The sequence below is a fragment of the Coregonus clupeaformis genome, chromosome 24, assembly GCF_020615455.1.
Source record: "Coregonus clupeaformis isolate EN_2021a chromosome 24, ASM2061545v1, whole genome shotgun sequence".
Taxonomy (NCBI): domain Eukaryota; kingdom Metazoa; phylum Chordata; class Actinopteri; order Salmoniformes; family Salmonidae; genus Coregonus; species Coregonus clupeaformis.
The window spans coordinates 33,801,407-33,824,689 of record NC_059215.1 but is presented as its reverse complement, the minus strand read 5'-3'; the positions used below and the strand labels follow the sequence as shown (position 1 = coordinate 33,824,689).

The window sequence follows — 23,283 nt, the reverse complement described above, 5'->3', positions numbered from 1 at the left end:
AAGCTTCTTCTCCTCTGCAAAGAACCCTCAAAATCCCATTCCACCTCACGATGCCGTAATTTTCCTAAACATAAAACCTTGACATGAAGTTCTAACCCCAATCTTCTTCTCCAGTCTGTTTTTTAGTGAGTCCCTCTCTGTTGTTTGGTGCTCCAGGAGCCTCTGCTTATCCCTCAAAGTAACCTCCAACCTCTCATTATTCTGCAGATAACATGAGAGGAGTAGGGAGGAAACAGAGTGAAATAGGGAGGTATGCATTCTTTATCTATTTACTTTGAAGAATCAAACATGGTCAGAGAAATGGATATCTACCTTCTTCAGTGTTATCACCTCATGTTCATGGTTGAGCAACTCCTCCTGGTGCTTCTTAATTATTTTGGAGAACTAGGGGACAGAAAGACAGAGAGAGAGGAGAGAAAAGCTGAAATGGGCAACAAAGGGCAAGTGGTTGATAGGAAAAGTGGTTAACAGGAAACCTTGAGGCAGATGGATGTCTGTGGCTTAAATATGGCAGACAGAACAGCAACACCTGCATAGCTATAGCACCCCTTATTTCCTTCAACTAGCAAAAGCTAATATGGTGGTAATGTATTTACAGTATTTCTCAGTTCAAGTAATGGGGCCTCACAAAAGATTCTGGTTTCGACACTAAATCATCTCTGCAATCATTCTCAAAGGACACGGATATCATTCAGCCATAGTAAAGTCTGTGGGGATCTAGATGTGATGACTAGCTTAGAAGGAATGCATTAATGATGAAACATAATGGGTTTGTACTGTACTGATATAAATTGTTTCACATAACAAGCTGTGATTCATGTGAGGAACGTTAGGGGGTAGGATGAGATAAGACTTGTATTTCTCACAGACACGAACACTGCCTCTTTGTGATCTGTGAACCGTCCAAGGACGTAGGTTCAGGGGAACAGTGTCTATGGGTGATGACTCTACAGGTTGTGATGATAACAAACTTATGCCTGGCAACAGTGTGCAACAGTGGAGCGCCAAGGGCCTGGGACCAGCCTGTGCGCCAACGATTGGCTGAGTAAGTCTAAACCACGCTCAGTCTCTACTCTGATTGGCCAGCAGGGAGCGGGAACTATCTCTGTCAGAGTATTTTAAGAAGAACTCATAACAATGGCTTAGTTCCCTGAGTGCCCTGCGTGGTATTTCAGTGGACCCGTATATACGAACATCATATTTACCATTGAAGGTTTTGCATTAATTAAAATACTAGTCTATTTTAGAAGACGTGTATTGACCTCTTTTGTTCCTAATACCAGATTTGAATTGACGCAACTTAACAAGTCTTAAAATAATTGTAGTCTATAAAAGTTATTACATTTAATTACTTTAAAGTCAAAGGAAAATTAAGAATCTGGACAGAAATAACTGATAATATGAGATTCTGAGAAATATACTCAAAAACAAAAATAAGGGGGACCTTGGTGGCAGTAGCCCCCAGTTGGATGTCCTTGTGTCGGATGTCCTGCCGGAGTCTGTCCACCTCAGACGCCAGTTTCAGAGCCTGCTTCTCCCTCGAACTCAGGTCTCTCTGTAAGCTTCTTACCAGACCTAAATGGATACCACTTAGTCAGACTGACACTGAAATCCATGGGCACACAGGCATGCACATGCCACAAGCGCGTACACACACACACACACACACACCAACCTGAGGCAGTGCTGCTTTCCCTCTTCAGTCTCTCCATCTGACCTCTTAGGTTGGACATCTTCAGGTCTCGCTCAGTGACAGTGTGCCTAAACACCTCACTGGAGCCCCTCTGCAGCTCTACCATCTAAACAAAGAATAGGTTATAATCAAACAGACAGTCACTATTACAAACTCTCTATACCTCAATGATAACATTGTGGGAAAACTATTTTAGAATTGCACTTTAAGGCACTCCCAGAAACATTAAAAAATCATGTGACATTGTCTGGTGTTGCGGCGAGTACAGAGTTTGAAAATAAATGGCAAAAGGAACATTATTTCCTAGAAACAGAGAGATTTTTAAAGTGAGACTTCGACAGAAAATGCCACAAATCTCCCAAATTCACATACCAGAATACTGTTTGTCTGTCTGGGGCATGGGCTCAGGGAGAGAGTGGAAGGGTCAGAGAGAACGACATCACTCAACATGGTCACAGCGAAGGGCGCGAGAGCAGGGCCAGTGAGATCGAGATCGAGAGCCGAAGGACTGAAGCTACAGATACCACCTACAAACAGAAGAGTGGCCAGACCACCACCCCTGACATCTGGACTGAGCTGAAGGAGCTGAGAGACATGATGCACAACATGGGATCAAGCACTCGTGGTGGAACAGAAGACTGAACTGCAATGCTCTATCATACTATCCAGGTCTGTGCCCAAACAGTTTGAGCTTCTACTTCTAAAAATCCACCTTTCCAGAAATAAGTCTCTCACTGTTGCCGCTTGCTACAGACCCCCCTCAGCCCCCAGCTGTGCCCTGGACACCATATGTGAATTGATTGCCCCCCATTTATCCTCAGAGTTTGTACTGCTTGGTGACCTAAATTGGGATATGCTTAACACCCCGGCCATCCTACAATCCAAACTAGATGCCCTCAATCTCACACAAATTATCAAGGAACCTACCAGGTACAACCCTAAATCCGTAAACATGGGTACCCTCATAGATATCATCCTGACTAACATACCCTCTAAATACACCTCAGCTGTCTTCAACCAGGATCTCAGCGATCACTGCCTTATTGCCTGCGTCCGTAACGGGTCCGCGGTCAAACGACCACCCCTCATCACTGTCAAACGCTCCCTAAAACACTTTAGCGAGCAGGCCTTCCTAATTGACCTGGCCCAGGTATCCTGGATGGATATAGATCTCATTCCGTCAGTAGAGGATGCCTGGTTGTTCCTTAAAAGTAATTTCCTCTCAATCTTAAATAAACATGCCCCATTCAAAAAATACAGAACTAAGAACCGATATAGCCCCTGGTTCTCCTCAGACCTGACTGCCCTTGACCAGCACAAAAACATCCTGTGGCGTACTGCATTAGCATCAAATAGCCCCCGCGATATGCAACTTTTCAGGGAAGTTAGGAACCAATATACACAAGCAGTCAGGAAAGCAAAGGCTAACTTTTTCAAACAGAAATTTGCATCCTGTAGCACTAACTTCAAAAAGTTTTGGGACACTGTAAAGTCCATGGAGAATAAGAGCACTTCCTCCCAGTTGCCCACTGCACTGAGGCTAGGAAACACTATCACCACCGATAAATCTACAATAATCGAGAATTTCAACAAGCATTTTGCTACAGCTGGCCATGCTTTCCATCTGGCTACCACTACCCCAGCCACCAACTCTGCACCCTCCGCTGCAACTTGCCCATGCTCCCCCCGCTTCTCCTTCACACAAATTCAGACAGCTGATGTTCTGAAAGAGCTGCAAAATCTGGACCCCTACAAATCAGCTGGGCTAGACAATCTGGACCCTTTCTTTCTAAAACTAGCCGCCGAAATTGTCGCAACCCCTATTACTAGTCTGTTCAACCTCTCTTTCATAACGTCTGAGATCCCCAGAGATTGGAAAGCTGCCGCGGTCATCCCCCTCTTCAAAGGGGGTGACACTCTAGATCCAAACTGCTACAGACCTATATCCATCCTGCCCTGCCTTTCAAAGTATTTGAAAGCCAAGTTAACAAACAGATCACCGACCATTTCGAATACCACCGTACCTTCTCCGCTATGCAATCCGGTTTCCGAGCTGGTCATGGGTGCACTTCAGCCACACTCAAGGTCCTAAACGATATTATAACCGCGATTGATAATAGACAGTACTGTGCAGCCGTCTTCATCGACCTGGCCAAGGCTTTCGACTCTGTCAACCACCGCATTCTTATTGGCAGACTAAATAGCCTTGGTTTCTCAAATGACTGCCTCGCCAACTACTTCTCAGATAGAGTTCAGTGTGTCAAATCGGAGGGCCTGTTGTCTGGACCTATGGCAGTCTCTATGGGGGTGCCACAGGGTTCAATTCTTGGGCCGACACTTTTCTCTGTGTATATCAATGATGTCGCTCTTGCTGCTGGTGACTCTCAGATCCACCTCTACGCAGACGACACCATTTTGTATACATCTGGCCCTTCATTGGACACTGTGTTAACAAACCTCCAAACGAGCTTCAATGCCATACAACACTCCTTCAGTAGCCTCCAACTGCTCTTAAACACTAGTAAAACTAAATGCATGCTTTTCAATCGAACGCTGCTGGCACCCGCCCACCCGACTAGAATCACCACTCTCGACGGGTCTGACCTAGAGTATGTGGACAACTACAAATACCTAGGTGTCTGGTTAGACTGTAAACTCTCCTTCCAGACTCACATTAAGAATCTCCAATCCAAAGTTAAATCTAGAATCGGCTTCCCTATTTCGCAACAAAGCCTCCTTCACTCATGCTGCCAAACATGCCCTCGTAAAACTGACTATCCTACCGATCCTTGACTTCGGCGATGTCATTTACAAAATAGCCTCCAACACTCTACTCAGCAAACTGGATGTAGTCTATCACAGTGCCATCCGTTTTGTCTCCAAAGCCCCATACACTACCCACCACTGTGACCTGTACGCTCTTGTTGGCTGGTCCTCACTACATGTTCGTTGTCAAACCCACTGGCTCCAGGCCATCTATAAATCACTGCTAGGCAAATCCCTGCCTTATCTTAGCTCATTGGTCACCATAGCAGCACCCACCCGTAGTCTGCGCTCCAGCAGGTATATCTCACTGGTCATTCCCAAAGCCAACACCTCCTTTGGCCGCCATTCCTTCCAGTTCTCTGCTGCCAATGACTGGAACGAATTGCAAAAATCTCTGAAGCTGGAGACTCTTATCTCCCTCACTAACTTTAAGCATCAGTTGTCAGAGCACCTTACCGATCACTGCACCTGTACACAGCCCATCTGAAATTAGCCCACCCAACTACCTCATCCCTATATTGTTATTTATTTTGCTCTTTTGCACCCCAGTATCTCTATTTGCACATAATCTCTTGCACATCTAGCATTCCAGTGTTAATACTATTGTAATTATTTTGCACTATAGCCTATTTATTGCTTTACCTCCATAACTTGCTACATTTGCACCACTGTATATATATTTTCTGTTGTATTTTTGACTTCATGTTTTCTTACCCCATATGTAACTCTGTGTTGTTTTTATCGCACTGCTTTGCTTTATCTTGGCCAGGTCGCAGTTATAAATGAGAACTTGTTCTCAACTGGCTTACCTGGTTAAATAAAGGTGAAATAAATAAATTTAAAAATTTAAAAAATGCCAAAAAATACAAAGTAGACAAGCTAGAGAGAGAAAACGCAGGTAATGTCAGAAAATATGCCATTATGATCAATGAGAAAAATTGATGTAAACTGCATTTCTAAGTTTGTTAAGAGATACCAATAGTAATATTTATATTGATAGTTTAGACTGTTGAATGAACTGATGCTTCTTTCCTTCCATGTTATTTCAGGTCAGAGTGACAGCCAGTGAGAGTGGGAACACAGGTAATAAAAATAACACATTGATACAATAAACTTCTATCCTATATTATTTTTGAACTGACGCAAGCCTTCAGTTCCCAGTCAAGGTTATCATAACATGAGCCGTTTAACTCAATTAAAGTTTCTGTTACAACAGCTTTGGAGGACAGACTGAGTGCCAGTGAGAAGGAGGTGGAAGAACTGAAGAGAGAGAATGTAGGTAATGAAAAAATGACACCCAGCAGCCAAATGCACAATGTTACTTTAGGCCTAATCAATAGGTTGATATTCAGTATAATGCACAATTTTGTTGAACTAATATTGAATTCACTTTTATTTTCAGTTCAAATTAGCAACTTGATGAATGAGTGATGGTTTGTGATACGCTAATGCTGATCCAATATCCAGACATGAATATAATGTTGGGTGGTGCTCCCGTTAAAATGGAGATAGCCTTCCACGGCATTGCCCATGCTGTTACAGAATAGCTGGATCATTCCATGAATAGAGTACATTTTGGGTAGTGTAACTTGGTCAAAATAAAGTATTAATTTCACCTAATTTTAACATTCTGTCATAAAGAGCACATGTTCAACTTCATAAAAAACATGTTCTCCCATCTCAAGGTGTAAAAAAATGGCTATAGTAATGCCATTAAAGTAACAGGGTTGACCATAACAGGGTTGAGGTATTCATCTTAAGTCAACCATAAATCCCCATGTGTTAGGGGGAATGGAAGCTTGTTGGTGAGACAGGGAGGGGCAATTGAATGCAAGCTTGTCACTTTAGATTTATTGTTAAAATATTTCTAGCCTATCTATCTATGGGTAACATGGTTGACGTGTGATGCTCGACACGTTCAGTTTTCCACCACAAAACACCAGAAAATTGCCAAAAACAGTAGAACCAGCTCACCTGCGTTTACACTATGATTTGACTATTATATGTTCAATGTTTCTTTTGAAATAATATTTAAAAAGGAATAGTTTCACCATATTAAAATGAGAGTTCGGTTCACGTAACAGGGTTGACCTTAAAATGAGGAACGGACAGAAATTAATCACTAATCATAAATTAATAATAATCTTCAGAAATGACTGTCAAAGCAAGAACATAACTAGGGCTTTACAATGACGGTGAAAACTTGAAGAAATCTTGGGGGTAAGTGGGTTACAATCTCCCTATAATTTGGAAAAACTGGGGACTTTAACAAGTCTTGATTCATATTAAAAATCAGATTTATTGAATTTTGCATACGGTCTATATTAAAGGGCACTACATTTAATATAACAGGCTTTTGAAATTCAATATTGGTGCACAATTTCTACTAAAATATCAAAGGGACAAAAAATGTACTCTTCGTGTAATGACCCAGCCATCAAATGGCAAAGACAGGAGGTGTGCCCTCTAGCTTTTGTTACACTAGACAAAAAGTAGGCAAGCTACATTGTTTATTTTGTTTATGTTATTTACGTTTTCGACTTTCAAGTCTAGTAGCTAATTATTGTCTTTATGTTATTTCAGCCCTGGTGGCCAGAATGGCAGCCAGTGAGAGTGGGAAAAGAGGACGTTGATCTGGAATAACTCAACTGTTTTGTATCAGTGTGTCTTTTCATTCCATTTTAGCCTTGGAGGCCAGACTGAGTGCCAGTGAGAGGGAAGTGGAAGAGCTGAAGAGAGCGAATGCAGGTAAACAGCAGGGTTGCGGTCAATTCGGAATTTCATAATTTTATTCAATTAATCCCAACTCAAAGAAATTCAACTGAGACATGAAACATGAAAGTCTCATTCCTTTGACCCACTGGGCACAGACAACATTTATTTTTCGTCTAGTTTTGATTTACATTTGGGTGAGTTGTCAATTAACGTGAATTCAACATCAAATCAACAAAACATTTCACCATGTCATTGGATTTAGGTTAAAAGTTGTGTGAAAAAAATATGAAATTATTTTACGTTGATCATTTTTTTCAAATCCAATCAGTTTTCCACGTTGATTCAACGTCATCACATTGAATTGTTTGGTTGAAATGACGTGGAAACAATGTTGATTTAAACAGTTTTTGCCCAGTGGGAAATCAGCACAATCTACTTTTTCGGTTTTCCAGTATGAGGTATGGTGATATATGAATACATTTTGAGTTATCTGAGTTATCTCCCCTGTGTTCACAGACAGACCAAAGATGGCCTTCTCTGTTGGTTTGACTAGGACTGTAAGACCATTCAATTTATTTATTTATTTTTATTTATTTAACCTTTATTTAACCAGGTAGGCCAGTTGAGAACAAGTTCTCATTTACAACTGCGACCTGGCCAAGATAAAGCAGTGCGATAAAAACAACAACACAGAGTTACATATGGAGTAAAACAAAACATAAAGTCAAAAATACAACAGAAAAAATATATACAGTGTGTGCAAATGTAGCAAGTTATGGAGGTAAGGCAATAAATAGGCTATAGTGCAAAATAATTACAATTAGTATTAACACTGGAATGATAGATGTGCAAGAGATGATGTGCAAATAGAGATACTGGGGTGCAAATTAGCAAAATAAATAACAATATGGGGATGAGGTAGTTGTGTGGGCTAATACTGACACTACACTGGTCTACAATACAATCATCACCATCATTGGCACAGCCTACAACCCAACTACAGGAACTGACCATGCTAATAAACATTGAATCAAGCTACAGTCCAGCATTACTAGTAGTATCTATGAGAGACGAAAAGTGCTGATCTCTCCCTGCTTCCCCTCTGATGCAGGTATCTTCACAGCACCAGTGAGAGGGGTCTACTACTTCAGATTCACTGCCTTTGACTACCGCTCTGATTACAACATGAGTGTTTACCTTTACCACAACGACCAGAAACAGATGAATAACTTTGATCAAAATGATGTGTGTCAAAGTTACATATCTAATGCATTGTCTCTAGAGCTGGAGCAGGGTGGTGTGGTCTACATGCATCTTCCCTCAGGGTGTGGGCTCTATGAAGGTACTATTTATAATCTTCACACCTTCAGTGAGGATGTCATTGCATCTGAGTCAGCACTGTCCCTAATAGATAGTCTACATCCTATTCTCACATATGCACCTTCATAATTCAGATGCTTGTTAAATGGTTTACGCAATACATTATATCTAAAATATATTTATCTAGCTACAGTACCAGCTGATCGGGGATTTCATTATTTAGATGATATTTTAATGGTTCAGCTTCACCGTCAGAAATAGATTCAAAACCTTGTTTCAAAACGAGCAACAGCAATCCTTTCAAGCAGCATGTGCATGGATACAGTCTCACTCTGTAGCAGTCAGAACTATTTTGGTTATTTTAGAAGAGGTATTAGTTACACTGAGCACATCAGAACTGTGTTTAATTGAATGTGGAATAATAGCCTGTCATTAGCTAGAAGTATAAAAAATCATCACATTTTTTCAATGCATGTTTTCAGAAAGGTCGCAGCAGAATCAAACTATTATTACCAGGGTACAGTGGCTTTCGAAAGTATTCACCCCCCTTGGCATTTTTCCTATTTTGTTGCCTTACAATCTGGAATTAAAATAGATTTTTGTGGGGTTTGTATCATTTGATTTACACAACATGCCTACCACTTTGAAGATGCAAAATATTTTTTATTGTGAAACAAACAAGAAATAAGACAAAAACTAAAAACTTGAGCGTGCATAACTATGTCTCTATAAGCTTGGCACATCTAGCCACTGGGATTGTTGCCCATTCTTCAAGGCAAAACTGCTCCAGCTCCTTCAAGTTGGATGGGTTCCGCTGGTGTACAGCATTCTTTAAGTCATACCACAGATTCTCAATTGGATTGAGGTCTGGGCTTTGACTAGGCCATTCCAAGACATTTAAATGTTTCCCCTTAAACCACTCGAGTGTTGCTTTAGCAGTATGCTTAGGGTCATTGTCCTGCTGGAAGGCGAACCTCTATCCCAGTCTCAAATCTCTGCAAGACTGAAACAGGTTTCCCTCAAGAATTTCCCTGTATTTAGCGCCATCCATCGTTCCTTCAATTCTGACCAGTTTCCCAGTCCCTGCCGATGAAAAACATCCCCACAGCATGATGCTGCCACCACCATGCTTCACTGTGGTGAGAGGTGTTGAGTTTGCGCCAGACATAGTGTTTTCCTTGATGGCCAAAAAGCTCAATTTTAGTCTCATCTGACCAGAGTACCTTCTTCCATTTGTTTGGGGAGTCTCCCACATGCCTTTTGGCGAACACCAAACTTGTTTACTTATTTTTTTCTTTAAGCAATGGATTTTTGTCTGGCCACTCTTCAGTAAAGCCCAGCTCTGTGGAGTGTACGGCTTTAAGTGGTCCTATGGACAGATACTGCAATCTCAGCTGTGGAGCCTTGCAGCTCCTTCAGGGTTATCTTTTGTCTCTTTGTTGCCTCTCTGATTAATGCCCTCCTTGCCTGGTCCGTGAGTTTTGGTGGGCAGCCCTCTCTTGGTAGGTTTGTTGTGGTACCATATTCTTTCCATTTTTTAATAATGGATTTAATGGCGCTCCGTGGGATGTTCAAAGTTTAGATATTTTTTTTATAACCCAACCCTGATCTGTACTTCTCCATAACTTTGTCCCTGTTCTGTTTGGAGAGCTCCTTGTTCTTCATGGTGCCGCTTGCTTAGTGGTGTTGCAGACTCTGGGGCCTTTCAGAACAGGTGTATATATACTGAGATCATGTGACAGATCATGTGACACTTAGATTGCACACAGGTGGACTTTATTTAACTAATTATGTGACTGCTGAAGGTAATTGGTTGCACTAGATCTTATTTAGGGGCTTCATAGCAAAGGGGGTGAATACATATGCACGCACCACTTTTCCGTTATTTAGTTTTTATAAAAAAAATTAACAAGTTATTTATTTCATTTCACTTCACCAATTTGGACTATTTTGTGTATGTCCATTACATGAAATCCAAATAAAAATCAATTTAAAATTACAGGTTGTAATGCAACAAAATAGGAAAAACGCCAAGGGGGATGAATACTTTTGCAAGGCACTGTACACAACGAAAAATGAAAATGAGTGTTTCTTATTGGACAAGTCCAGGTTCTCCCTCCCTGTTTCAATTAATGTACTTTTGTTTGGTGCCTAATGAATACAGCCTTGGTATCAGTGTGCGGACAGTAGCTACAGTGCTTTCGGAAAGTATTCACACCCCTTAACTTTTCCCACATTTTGTTGTGTTACTGCCTGAATTTAAAATGGGATAAATTGAGATTTGTTGACACTGGCCTACACACAATACTCCATAATGTCAAAGTGGAATTATGTTTTTCGAAATGTTACAAATGATTTAAAAATGAAAAGCTCAAATGTATTGAGTCAATAAGTATTCAACCCCTTTGTTATGGCAAGCCTAAATAAGTTCAGGAGTAACAATGTGCTTAACAAGTCACATGATAAGATGCATGGACTCACTCTGTGTGCAATAATAGTGTTGAACATGATTTGTTAATGACTACCTCATCTCTGTACCCCACACATACAATTATCTCAGTCAAGCAGTGAATTTCAAGAACAGATTCAACCACAAAGACCAGGGAGGTTTTCCAATGGGGACACCTTTTGGTAGATGGGTAAAAAAAGCAGACATTGAATATCCCTTTGAGCATGGTGAAGTTATTAATTACACTTTGGATGGTGTATCAATAAACCCAGTCACTACAAAGATACAGGTGTCCTTCCTAACTCAGTTGCCAGAGAGGAAAGAAAGAGTTGAATGTATGTGATAGGGGAAAATTGAGGATGGATCAACAACATTATAGTTACTCCACAATACTAACCTAATTGACAAAGTGAAAAGAAGGAAGCCTGTTCAGGATAAAAATATTCAAAAACATGCATCCAATTTGCAACAAGGCACTAAAGTAATACTGCAAAACATTTGGCTAAGCAATTCACTTTTTGTCATGTATAAAAAGTGTTATGTTTGGGGCAAATCCAATACAACACATTACTAAGTACCACTCTCCATATTTTCAAGCATAGTGGTGGCTGCATCATGTCATAGGTATGCTTACAATTGTTAAGGACTGGGGAGTTTTTCAGGATAAAAAAGAAATGGAATGGAGCTAAGCATAGGCAAAATCCTAGCGGAAAACCTGGTTCAGTCTGCTTTCCACCGGACAGTGGGAGATTAATTCACGCTTCAGCAGGACAATAACCTAAAACACATGGCCAAATCTACATTGAAGTTGCTTACCAAGAAGACAGTGAATGTTCCTGACAAGCCGAGTTACAGTTTTGACTTAAATCTACTTGAAAATCTATGGCAAGACCTGGAAATGGTTGTCTAGCAATAATCAACAACCAATTTGACAGAGCTTGAAGAATTTTGAAAATAGTTATGAGCAAACGTTGCACAATCCAGGTGTGAAAAGCTCTACGAGACTTACCCAGAAAGCTGTAATTGCTGCCAAAGGCACTTCTACAAAGCATTGACTCATGGGTGTGAATACTTATGTAAATAAGATATTTCTGTAATTCATTTTCAATACATTTGCAAAGATGTTTTCACTTTCTCATTATGGGGTATTGTGTGTAGATTGTGTGTAGATGGGTAAGACAAAAAATTGATTTAATCCATTTGGAATTCAGGCTGTAACACAACAAAGTGTGGACTAAGTCAAATGGTGTGAATACTTTCTGAAGGCACTTTACCTGCTCCTTCAACCTTTCGATCTGCTCCCTCTTGTCATTGATGTCCCTCTCCAGACTGAGCAGCCTATGTTTGATCTCCTGGTCGGTCTGCTGGCTCTGGGTCAGCTGGTGTCTCAGAGCTGACGTCTCATCCCTCAGCCCTGCAATCACCCTGTCCTTCCTCTGGGACTCACTCTCAAACACAGCCAGCCTGCTGTTCTCGTCTCCCAGCCGAAGCAGCCTCTCCTCCTAGCCAGAGCACAAGGAAGGAAGAGAGTTGCTAGTGGGTAACCTGCTCTGGGTGTTCTTAACTTTTTTAACATAACGTCTCCACCATAATTTCCTATGACCGAACACGGCGCACACTGACACCAAGGCTTCTGGACATCAGAACAGCGGTCACTACCTCGATTTGCATGAAGATTTCTACTTCAACGAGTCAGCAGCTCTGGATATTCTGCTTACTCCGGATCAGGCCCTAATCCCCGGGACTCGAAAGAGGAAGCAGCGGCGAAAAAGAGGCAGGTATGGTAGCCTCCTAACGTGATTACGTCAGCCAACAAATATACCACAATTTTCCCCTGTTCTTTTGGCGAATGTGCAGCCACTGGAGAACCAACTAGATGAACTCCGTTCGAGACTATCCTATCAACGGGACCTGAAGAACTGTAATATTCTATGTTTCTCTGAGTCTTGGCTGAACAAGGACATGAATAATATACACTCACCGGACAGTTTATTAGGAACACCCATCTAGTACCGGGTCAGACCCCCCTTTGCCTCCAGAACAGCCTGAATTCTTCGGGGCATGGAAGTCAGAAACGTTCCACAGGGATGTTGGTCCATGCTGATGCAATGGCATCACGCAGTTGCTGCAGATTGGACAATGGTACACCACCGCCACCAGCCTGTATCATTGACACGAAGCAGGATGGGTCCATGGACTTATGTTGCTTATGCCAAATCCTAACTCTGCCATCAGCATGATGCAACAGGGACCAGGATTCGTCTGACAAGGCAATGTTTTTCCATCCCTCAATTGTCCAGTGTTGGTGATTGCGTGCCCACTGGTGCTGCAACGTTATTTGTCTGTTTGTGGCCTGCTTGTTGCACGATTCTCGTCATTCTCATTCGATCTCTCTCATCAATCAAATAACATTCAGCTCAGACACCCCACAAGAAATGCCATCAGGGGTCTCTTCACAGTCCCCAAGTCTAAAACGAATTCACGGCAACACAGAGTTTACACAGCCATGATCTCATGGAACTCCCTTCCATCTCCAATTACTGAAGCAAACAGCAAAATTGCCTTTTAAAAAACGGATAAAAAAACAACTAATGGAACGACGGGGACTGTGAGGGGACACACACACAAACAAATGCACACACAGACTCACACATTATTGTATTGTTTGTATATATTTTTTTTTGCATTGTTTGTATATCGTTGTATTTTAAATGTGTGTGACTTTCTTTGTCTATCAGTGTATCAGTGTTTTGTTACTTGTCATTTTTTGTGGATCCCAGGAAGAGTAGCTGCTGCTTCTGCAAAAGCTAATGGGGATCCATAAACAAATAAATAAACAAATAAGCTAAAGGCTAGAGCTGCCGCTTTCAAGGAGTGGGACACTAACCTGGACACTTATAAGAAATGCCGCTACAACCTCCGACGAGCCATCAAACAGGCAAAGCATCAATACAGGACTAAGATCGAATCCTACTATGCCGGTCAGATGTGGCAGGGATTGCAAACTATCACAGATTACAAAGGGAACCCAAACTGTGAGCTGCCCAGTGACGCCAGCCTACCAGACGTTCTAAATGCCTTCTATGCTCAGTTCGTTAGCAAGCAACACTGAACCATGCATGAGGGCACCAGCTGTTCAGGACGACTGTGTGATCTCACTCTCCATAGCCGATGTGAGTAAGATCTTTAAACAGGTTAGCTGGAGGTAGAAGCCTAAGTATTGTTGTCCTTTAGCTTACTCCAATTAAGGGAGGGGTGGTATGGTTAGGGGAGAATAATAAAGATACAGAGCAGAATTCATGGTTCCTTCTATTAAGGCAAGTCGTCCAGGTCCTGAGGCAGCAAAGCATCCCCAAACCATCACACCACCACCACCACGCTTGACCTTTGGTATGATGTTCTTACTGTGGAATGCAGTGTTTGGTTTTCGCCAGGCATAATGGGACCCATCTCGTCCAAAAAGTTGACTCAAGTTTGCCAAAAAGCACCTGGATGATCATCAAGACTCTTGGAAGAACGTTCTATGGACAGATGATTCAAAAGTATAACTTTTTGGACGACATGGTTCCAGTAATGCCTGGCGAAAACCAAACTCTGCATTCCACAGTAAGAACATCATACCAAAGGTCAAGCATGGTGGTGGTGGTGTGATGGTTAGGGGATGCTTTGCTGCCTCAGGACCTGGACGACTTGCCTTAATAGAAGGAACCATGAATTCTGCTCTGTATCAGAGAATTCTACAGGAGAATGTCAGACCATCCGTCTGTGAGCTGAAGCTGAAGCGCAGCTGGGTCATGCAGCAAGACAATGATCCAAAACACACAATCAAGTCTACATGAAAATTGCTAAAAAGCAACAAATTGGAAGTTTTGGAATGGCCTAGTCAAAGTCCAGACCTAATCCCAATTGAGATGTTGTGGCAGGACTTGAAATGAGCAGTTCATGCTTGAAAACCCACACGTCACGGAGTTAAAGCAGTTCTGCATGGAAGCGTGGGCCAAAATTCCTCCACAGCGACGTGAGAGACTGATCAACAACTACAGGAAGTATTTGGTTGGAGTCAATGCAGCTAAAGGTGGCACAACCAGTTATTGAGTGTAAGGGGGCAATTACTTTTTCACACAGGGGAATTGGGTGTTGCATAACTTTGTTTATGAAATAAATGAAATAAATATGTAATTGTTGTGTTATTTGTTCACTTATGTTCCCTTTATCTAATATTAGGTTTTGGTTGAAGATCTGATAACATTCAATATCACAAATATGCAAAAGTAGAGAAAATTAGAAAGGTGGCAAATACTTTTTCATAGCACTGTCTATATTGACAAAAAAAATATATGGGGGTTTGGAAATTATGTAGACAATTACATTTTTTATTTTATTTTACCTTTATTTAACTAGGCAAGTCAGTTAAGAACAAATTCATATTTACAATGATGGCCTACACCGGCCAAACCCGGACGACGCTAGGCCAATTGTGCGCCGCCCTATGGGACTCCCAATCACGGCCAGTTGTGATACAGCTTGGAATCGAACCAGGGGGTCTATAGTGACGCCTCACGCACTGAGATGCAGTGCCTTAGACCACTGCGCCACTCAGGAGCCCAACATTGATAGAAGCCACAATCTATCTGCAGTATTAAAGCTGATCTACCCCCTAATATATATATATATATATATATATATTTTTTTTAAGGTTAGCGGGGCCAGATGGATTACCAGGATGCGTACTCAGGGCATGCGCTGATCAGCCGGCAATTGTCTTCACTGACATTTTCAACCTCTCCCTGATCTTGTCTGTAATAGCTACATGTTTCAAGCAGAACACCATAGTCCCTGTGCCCAAGAACGGCAAGGCAACCTGTCTAAATGACTATCACCTCGTAGGACACATCTGTAGCCATGAAATGTTTTTAAAGGCTGGTCATGGCTCACATCAACACCATCATCCCAGACACCCTGGACCCACTCCAATTTGCATACCGCCCCAACAGATCCACAGATAACGCAGATGACGCAATCTCTATTTACTCCACACTGCCATCTCCTACCTGGATAAGAGGAACACCTATGTGAGAACGTTGTTCATTGACTACACCATAGTGCCCTCCAAGCTCATCACTAAGGCTTGAACACCTCCCTCTGCAACTGGATCCTGGACTGGTGGTGAGGGTAGGCAACAACACATCCACCACGCTGACCGTCAACACGAGGGCCCCTCAGGGGTGTGTGCTTAGTCTCCTCCTGTACTCCCTGTTCCCCCACGACTGCGTGGACATGCACGACTCCAACACTATCATTAAGTTTGCTGACGACACGATGGCGGGAGGCCTGATTACCGACGACAATGAGGCAGCCTATAGGGATGAGGTCAGTGACCTGGCTGTGTGGTGCCAGGACAACAACCTTTCCCTCAATGTCAGCAAGACAAAGGAGCTGATCATGGAATACATGAAATGGAGGGCTGAGCACGCCCCCATCCACATCGACAGGGCTGTAGTGGAGTGGGTCAAGCGCTTCAAGTTCCTCAGTGTCCACATCGCTAAGGAATTAACATGGTCCACACACACCAACACAGTCATGAAGAAGGCACGACAACGCCTCTCCCCCTCAGGAGACTGAAACGATTCGGCATGGGCCCTCAGATCCTCAAAAAGTTATACAGCTGCACCATTGAGAGCATCTTGACTGGCTGCATCACCGCTTGGTATGGCAACTATTTGGCATCCGACCGCAAGGCGCTACAGAGGGTAGTGCATCTGGCCCAGTACATTACTGGGGCTGAGCTCCCTGCCATCCAGGACCTCTATACCAGGCGGTGTCAGAGGAAGGCCCTAAAAATGGTCAAAGACTCCAGCCACCCAAGTCATAGACTGTTCTCTCTGCTACTGCACGGCAAGTGGTACCGATGCTTATACTCTATCATGTTGCCTAGTCACTTTACCCCTATCTATATGTACATATCTACCTCAATTACCTCGTACCCCAGCACATCGACTCGACCCCAGCACATCGACCCGTGTATAGCGAAGTTGTCGTTACTCATTGTGTATTTATGCCTTGTGTTATCTTTCTCTTATTTTTCCATTTTTCTCTCGTAAGCATTTCACTTATAGTCTACACCTGTTGTTTACAAAGCATCTGACAAATAACATTTGATTTGATTTTGTTAGTATGCTGTTTAGAGAGTTATTCAACATGTTTGGTAGTACAAGGCAAACAGGGAAAGGGCTGGATAAATGTAAACCAGAGACACATTTCTATTTTCACTGGGGGAACAAAGGCTTGGGTGAACTTCCACATTGGTATTTTATATAGTGGTTACACAATCACAAGACCACTAACAAGACAGATGCCCACCTTCTCCTGTAAGAGGTGCTGCATGGTCTGAGAACTTTGAGATGCCATTGCGCCGGTTCTCTGAGGGGGCCCGCTTCCTGTGTGTCCAGTCCAACTTCCTGCAAAAACCAAGAGTCTCATGTACAAGTGATGCATTTACACACACCTTCACCTATTGAAACCAACTCAAATGTAAACAGAGGTGCGTTCAATAAGGCATACTGTTCACAAACCTTAGCTAATATAGAGTATCTAACATGGCATCAAATGATTAGACCATGTACGTTGTGTGCTCAGTCAGATACAGTATAATTCAGTCACCTGGTCTGCATGAGGTTGTCCCTTGTTGTTCGGAGGGGTTGCTCTGCCCAGTCCGTTTGGCCCCCGCACTGGCTGGTCGAGCCCGGCTGGGGGGATGAGGGGTGACAGATGATCCCCCCCATACCCATGCAACAGGGACAGAAGTATTGCCAGGTAGTAGAGGGAGCTGGGAGGAGGGGGAGGAGGGAGACGGGGCGAGGGGGGGCTCCTCTTTCAGCTGCAGGGATTTCTGACAGGCTGTCCGGTTGTTCATGGGAGGGCAGGGGAGCTGGAGAGAGATAGAGAGATACATAGAGGCAGGTAGGCTGACACATACAACACCAATGAGGCCATGCAGTTTAACAACAGATTAACACCACTGACCAAATAGATAGGGAATAGTGATAGGTTTTAAAGCAAGCAAAGAGTGGATAACTTCTTACTGCAGCATTGGAAGATATCTAGTAGATAAGAAAGTATGGCCTATATGCACTACAGACTACATAAATCATACCATAGATGGGCTTTCTACAGCTAACTGGTAGGTGGAGCCTCCATAGCCAAAGTGCAGTTCATCGCCTGGGGTTAGACGCACGGCTGCATTGTGGATACGACAGTCGTTGACATAGGTACCATGGGCGGAGTTCAGGTCACTCAGGACAAAGCATGGCTCTGATTTGCTCCACTCGATAATGGCATGATGCTCCTCAACTCCTCCATTCTGTCAATCATGAGCATAAAGCAGTCAATATAATAGTAATTCTGTACAGAAGATCACATTTAAAAATTGATAAAGCCAGCACACGTATTCCAATACCAAGATAAGGACATATTTACTGTATTACTCAGTTCTATATTCTTCAATACAGATGACTATTATTATTATTATTATTACCAACATCAATACAGAGGGCTTTCCCACAATCAATCCAGTTTTGGCTGATAGGTGTGTGTCCCGGTAGCCTATCGTTATATTACATTATCGTTATATTATATAAAATAAAATAATAGCATTTTATGTTTTGTACAGACAGAAATTAGGAGTTTGAGGATGTAACATCATGACCTTACCTGTAAACATAAATCGCAATCCCTATGTGTTCCTACTGTAGTGGTTTCGGCCTGGAGTTTAAATACCCACCCCGTTGTTTTCAGGTAACCCCTCATATCCACCTGTAAAGCATTACCAAATGAATAATCTTACCACATATGCACGTAATAGCTCCCTAAAAAATGGACATGAGACGTGCACGTAATAGATCCCTAAAAAATGGACATGAGACGTGTCAGCAACTTCAACTTGGCAATGGGATATTTTGCTTGATAAGTACTGCGACTGTTTAACTTGACTTTGTTTTAAGATATGATTTGAATAAATGATACATTAACATGTTACAATATACAGTATTCTCCCATAAATTAAAGAGACAAACACGTTTTTGAGGCGTTTTTACAATCAAGTGTAAAGGTTTAAATGGAGTCCACCCAAAACAACGCGGGCAACAGTTCTATCCAACTTGAGAAAATATATTATTTTTGAGACACAATTTTTACTTTCCTTAAAACGAGGCAGACAGTCCGAAATGTATCCAATTCATTCAACAGTGGAGAACAAACATTGTAGCCTACAGGTTTGTACATAGAAATCAGCTTGACTTCGGATTGTATATCAGCGCCATGGAAACTATACTAGACTCCGCCCTTGGTCTATTTAACCATTTGTTGCATCTGATGGGTGACTTCGGGGAATCTTTAGTCTATGGAAAAAAACGAATTGCTGGAAAACATGTGGTTCATAAATCTATAATTCCTGGAGAAATGCATAGTAAAATGGTTGACAAAATCAATATTTGATAATTAAAGTAATACATATTTTATTCAAATACTGTAACATGAATCAAGAATATAAATATTTTTTTCAGTATGATTTATAATACATATATATTTTATAGTGCAGGGTTCCCCAACTGGCGGCTCACGGGACGAAAATGGTCTGCAGGTGATTTTATTTGGCCCCCAAAGTTTTGGACATAAAATACTGTAAAAACGCCAGAAAATCACCTCCAAATGATTTTTATTTCAAAATCTGTTCCAAAGTAATCCCACACATAATATGAGATCTTATAAAAATGTAAGCATATTATGTTTTAGTCCAAAATTATATCGGTTTAGGCTTCTTGTGGTGAATTTGCTGTCTACAAATGATTTGTAATTATGTTCCGGCCCCCTTACCATCCGCTCAATAAAAAAATCTGCCCGCGGCTAAATCGAGTTGATGATCCCTGTAATAGTGTAACGAAAGTATACATAATTGCCCATTATTTTCTTCAAATAATATGTTTCCCTGTTGTGTTATTTTATCCTCACCTGTCTGTGCATATATGTGTGCAGAAGCACTTATCTAATGGCTGCCTAGGTAATCCAAAACCTCTCATAAGCAAAAAAAAATTTTTTAATAATTTAGTACATTCAAAAAGAACTGGGCCAAATATATGGCAAAGAAAAAAATTGCAGGCATTTACAATGCCTTCAGAAAGTATTCACACCCCTTGACTTTTTCCACATTTTGGTGTTTTACAGCCTGAATTTAAAATGTGTTAAATTTAGATTTTTGGTCACTGGCCTACATACAATACCCCATAATGTCAAAGTGGAATTATGTTTTCAAAATGTATACAAATGAATAAACATTTCAATCCCTTTGTTATGGCAAGCCTAAATAAGTTCAGGAGTAAAAATTTGCTTAACAAGTCACATAATATGTTGCATGGTGTCACGTACGTTAAGGAACGGGACGGACCAAGGTGCAGCGTGAACGGCGAACATGTTTATTAACTAATAAACACACGAAACAGTAACCAAAACAACAAACTTAACCGTGACGGTCCAAAGGCTAACACACAAGCCTAAACATGAACATAACAAAATCCCACAACGCAGGCAGGAAAACTGGTTGCCTAAGTATGATCCCCAATCAGAGACAACGAGCGACAGCTGCCACTGATTGGGAACCACACCCGGCCAAACATAGAAATACAAACCTAGAATATATTCACACCCTGACCAAACTAGCTAGAGTTCTATAGGCCAGGGCGTGACACATGGACTCAATCTGTGTGCAATAATAGTGTTTAACATGATTTTGAATAACTACCTCACACATACAGATAATTGTAAGATCCTTCAGTTGAGCAGTGAATTTCAAACACAGATTCAACCACAAGAAGGGCACCTATTGGTAGACGGCTAAAGAAATAAAATAAAAAACAGACATTGAATATCCCTTTGAGCATGGTGAAGTTATTAATTATACTTTGGATGGTGTATCAATACACCCAGTCACTACAAAGATACAGGCATACTACCTAACTCAGTTCCCGGAGAGGAAGGAAACCGCTCAGGGATTTCACTATGAGGCCAATGGTGACCTTAAAACAGTTACAACGTTTAATGGCTCTGATAGGTGAAAACTGAGGATGGATGAACAAGATTGCAGTTACTCCACAATGGTAGCCTAATTGACAGAGTGAAAAGAAGGAAGCCTGTACAGAATACAAATATTCCAAAACATGCATCCTGTTTGCAACAAGGCACTAAAGTAATACTGCAAAAAATTTGCCAAAGCAATTAACTTTTTGTCCTGAATACAAAGTGTTATGTTTGGGGCAAATCCAATGCAACACATTACTGGGTACCACTCTCCATATTTTCAAGCAGTGTGGTGGCTGCATCATGTTATGGGTATGCTTGTAATCGTTAAGGACTGGGGAGTTTTTCAGGATAAAAAAGAAATGGATTGGAGCGAAGCACAGGCAAAATCCTAGCGGGAAAAACCTGGTTCAGTCTGCATTCCACCAGACAGTGGGATATGAATTCATCCTTCAGCAGGACAATAACCTAAAACACAAGGCCAAATCTACATTGGAGTTGCTTACCAAGAAGACAGTGAATGTTCCTGACTGGCCGAGTTACAGTTTTGACTTAAATCTACTTGAAAATCAATGGCAAGACCTGACAATGGTAAGTAAAAATACGTGAAAGTACTGTAGTATCTGAGGAATTTATGACTTTGCTAGTGGTTTCAAGTGGTTTTAGAGGATGTTGACTAAGCTTAAAGGCTGCATTTTGGGAGTAGTTCTATAGGGGCACCCTAAAGCTGAGGAAGTCTGTTAGGTGGCCTCCTGGGATTGGTTGGTAGGAAAAACCACCCATATTATATTACATAGGGCATAGGATATAAATACCACAGTTAAGACAAAGGAGGATAGAATAATCATATTTGAGATGGGGCGATTATTCTCCAGATATCGGCAGATATCTGTAAATTGATGCTGGAATACTCTGATATAATAAACCTTTATAATCAAAGTACAGCGTCAGCGGATTTCCTTGTTCTCACAGCATAATTAGCAACGTTTTCTCGACACAACAAAATGGCGACGAGGTATTTGGGACGGAATTGCGTTTTTTCTCAGCGTTCCATTCATGGGCGCCGAGCTGACTTTCGCTCCGAAGTCTGGCAGATAAGGGTGAGTTTTCTCACCACTTTGGGCTCTGGTTAGTTTGTGTGTCTGTGTGCGTTGAATGAATGCACTGTTAAGAACTTGCGTGTGTGCGTTGTTGGTTATATGCTGTGGGATAGGAGTCCGTTCTAAATTTGTTTGCGCTGGTGAACAATGCAAAAAATGGGGGAGTGTCTATAGGGATATTTTGCTTGAATAAAATTCAAGAAGAATAGATTGAAAGGAATAAGGCCAGGGTAAATGTATACATATTAGAACCATTGCGAATCTATGGAAAGCCCTCTTAAGGAGGCGATCATTAGGATGGGCCAAAAATCCTAAAAACACGTTAGGTGTATTTAGGTAAGTCCAGGGGGCTTGAGGCTGTGGTATATATATTCGGTTGCAAATTATTAATTATATGATTGATGTGACTGCTCATTGAATTTCCACGGACCTCGTGGTAGCAAAAATTTTGAACAAAGAAATTATACGGCGCAATGGAGGTAACATGCTACATGCTACATGATACATGCTACATGCTGCATGCTACCTTAGGGGTCCATAGGAATGGATTAAGCCTCTTAAACTGTGTGTAGAATAGAGTAGGATTTGTGTCCTATGGTTTGTGAGCTCTGTTAAGTGTTATTGTTTGTCTATGAGGTGTAAAAGAGAGGAAGTACAGCGGGAATGTCTACTTTCTGTTGTCTAGCTTGGAGAGAGCTGGGAGAGAGCTCCATCCACGCTGAAATCGTAGTGGTGTATGAACTACGCATGCGCGTGATTTTATGACTCTAGAGTTACGTAGGGCAAATGTGCCACTGTGCTGCGGGGAGACGCAGACAAAGAGAGAGAAGATTTAGAGACTAATAGTGTATTCTGGTTGTTAAATCGGCTGTTGTTTAAAGATGAAACTGTTTTCTTGAGACCTATCGAATTGATAGACTAGAGATATGTTGATGGATTAAAAATAATTAAATAAATAAAATAAAATGTTATTGAGCTATTTATACTATTCCTGAGTTAAGTTGTTTGCTTATTTCTTAGCGCGAATGTGACTAGAGGAATATTGAATGGTTGAAATAACTCAGTGAGTGCATAAACTACTAAATTATTGTCTGTTTCTTTGTTATTCTGTCATATGAGAGACGATAAGAAGGAGGAGAGAGAGAGAGAGAGAGATGAATTACTGACGTGTA

General features: G+C 41.6%; 1 protein-coding gene across 2 annotated transcripts in view; it reads right to left on the bottom strand.

Annotated features, from left to right (window-relative positions):
* fhad1 (forkhead-associated (FHA) phosphopeptide binding domain 1) overlaps positions 1–19,248 on the bottom strand; it is a 48,985-nt gene extending 29,737 nt beyond the window's left edge. For both annotated transcript variants that reach the window (XM_041870349.2, XM_041870350.2), the window contains exons 1-10: positions 19,141–19,248; positions 18,654–18,755; positions 18,097–18,303; positions 17,604–17,871; positions 17,304–17,401; positions 12,218–12,445; positions 1,676–1,799; positions 1,445–1,575; positions 313–384; positions 97–201 (exon numbers count right to left, since the gene is read on the bottom strand). In XM_041870349.2, coding sequence (XP_041726283.2) covers positions 97–201; positions 313–384; positions 1,445–1,575; positions 1,676–1,799; positions 12,218–12,445; positions 17,304–17,401; positions 17,604–17,871; positions 18,097–18,303; positions 18,654–18,749 — 1,329 coding nt within the window. In that variant the 5' untranslated portion in view covers positions 18,750–18,755; positions 19,141–19,248. The remainder of the gene's footprint in view (positions 1–96; positions 202–312; positions 385–1,444; positions 1,576–1,675; positions 1,800–12,217; positions 12,446–17,303; positions 17,402–17,603; positions 17,872–18,096; positions 18,304–18,653; positions 18,756–19,140) is intronic.
* Between the last annotated feature and the right edge of the window lie 4,035 nt (positions 19,249–23,283).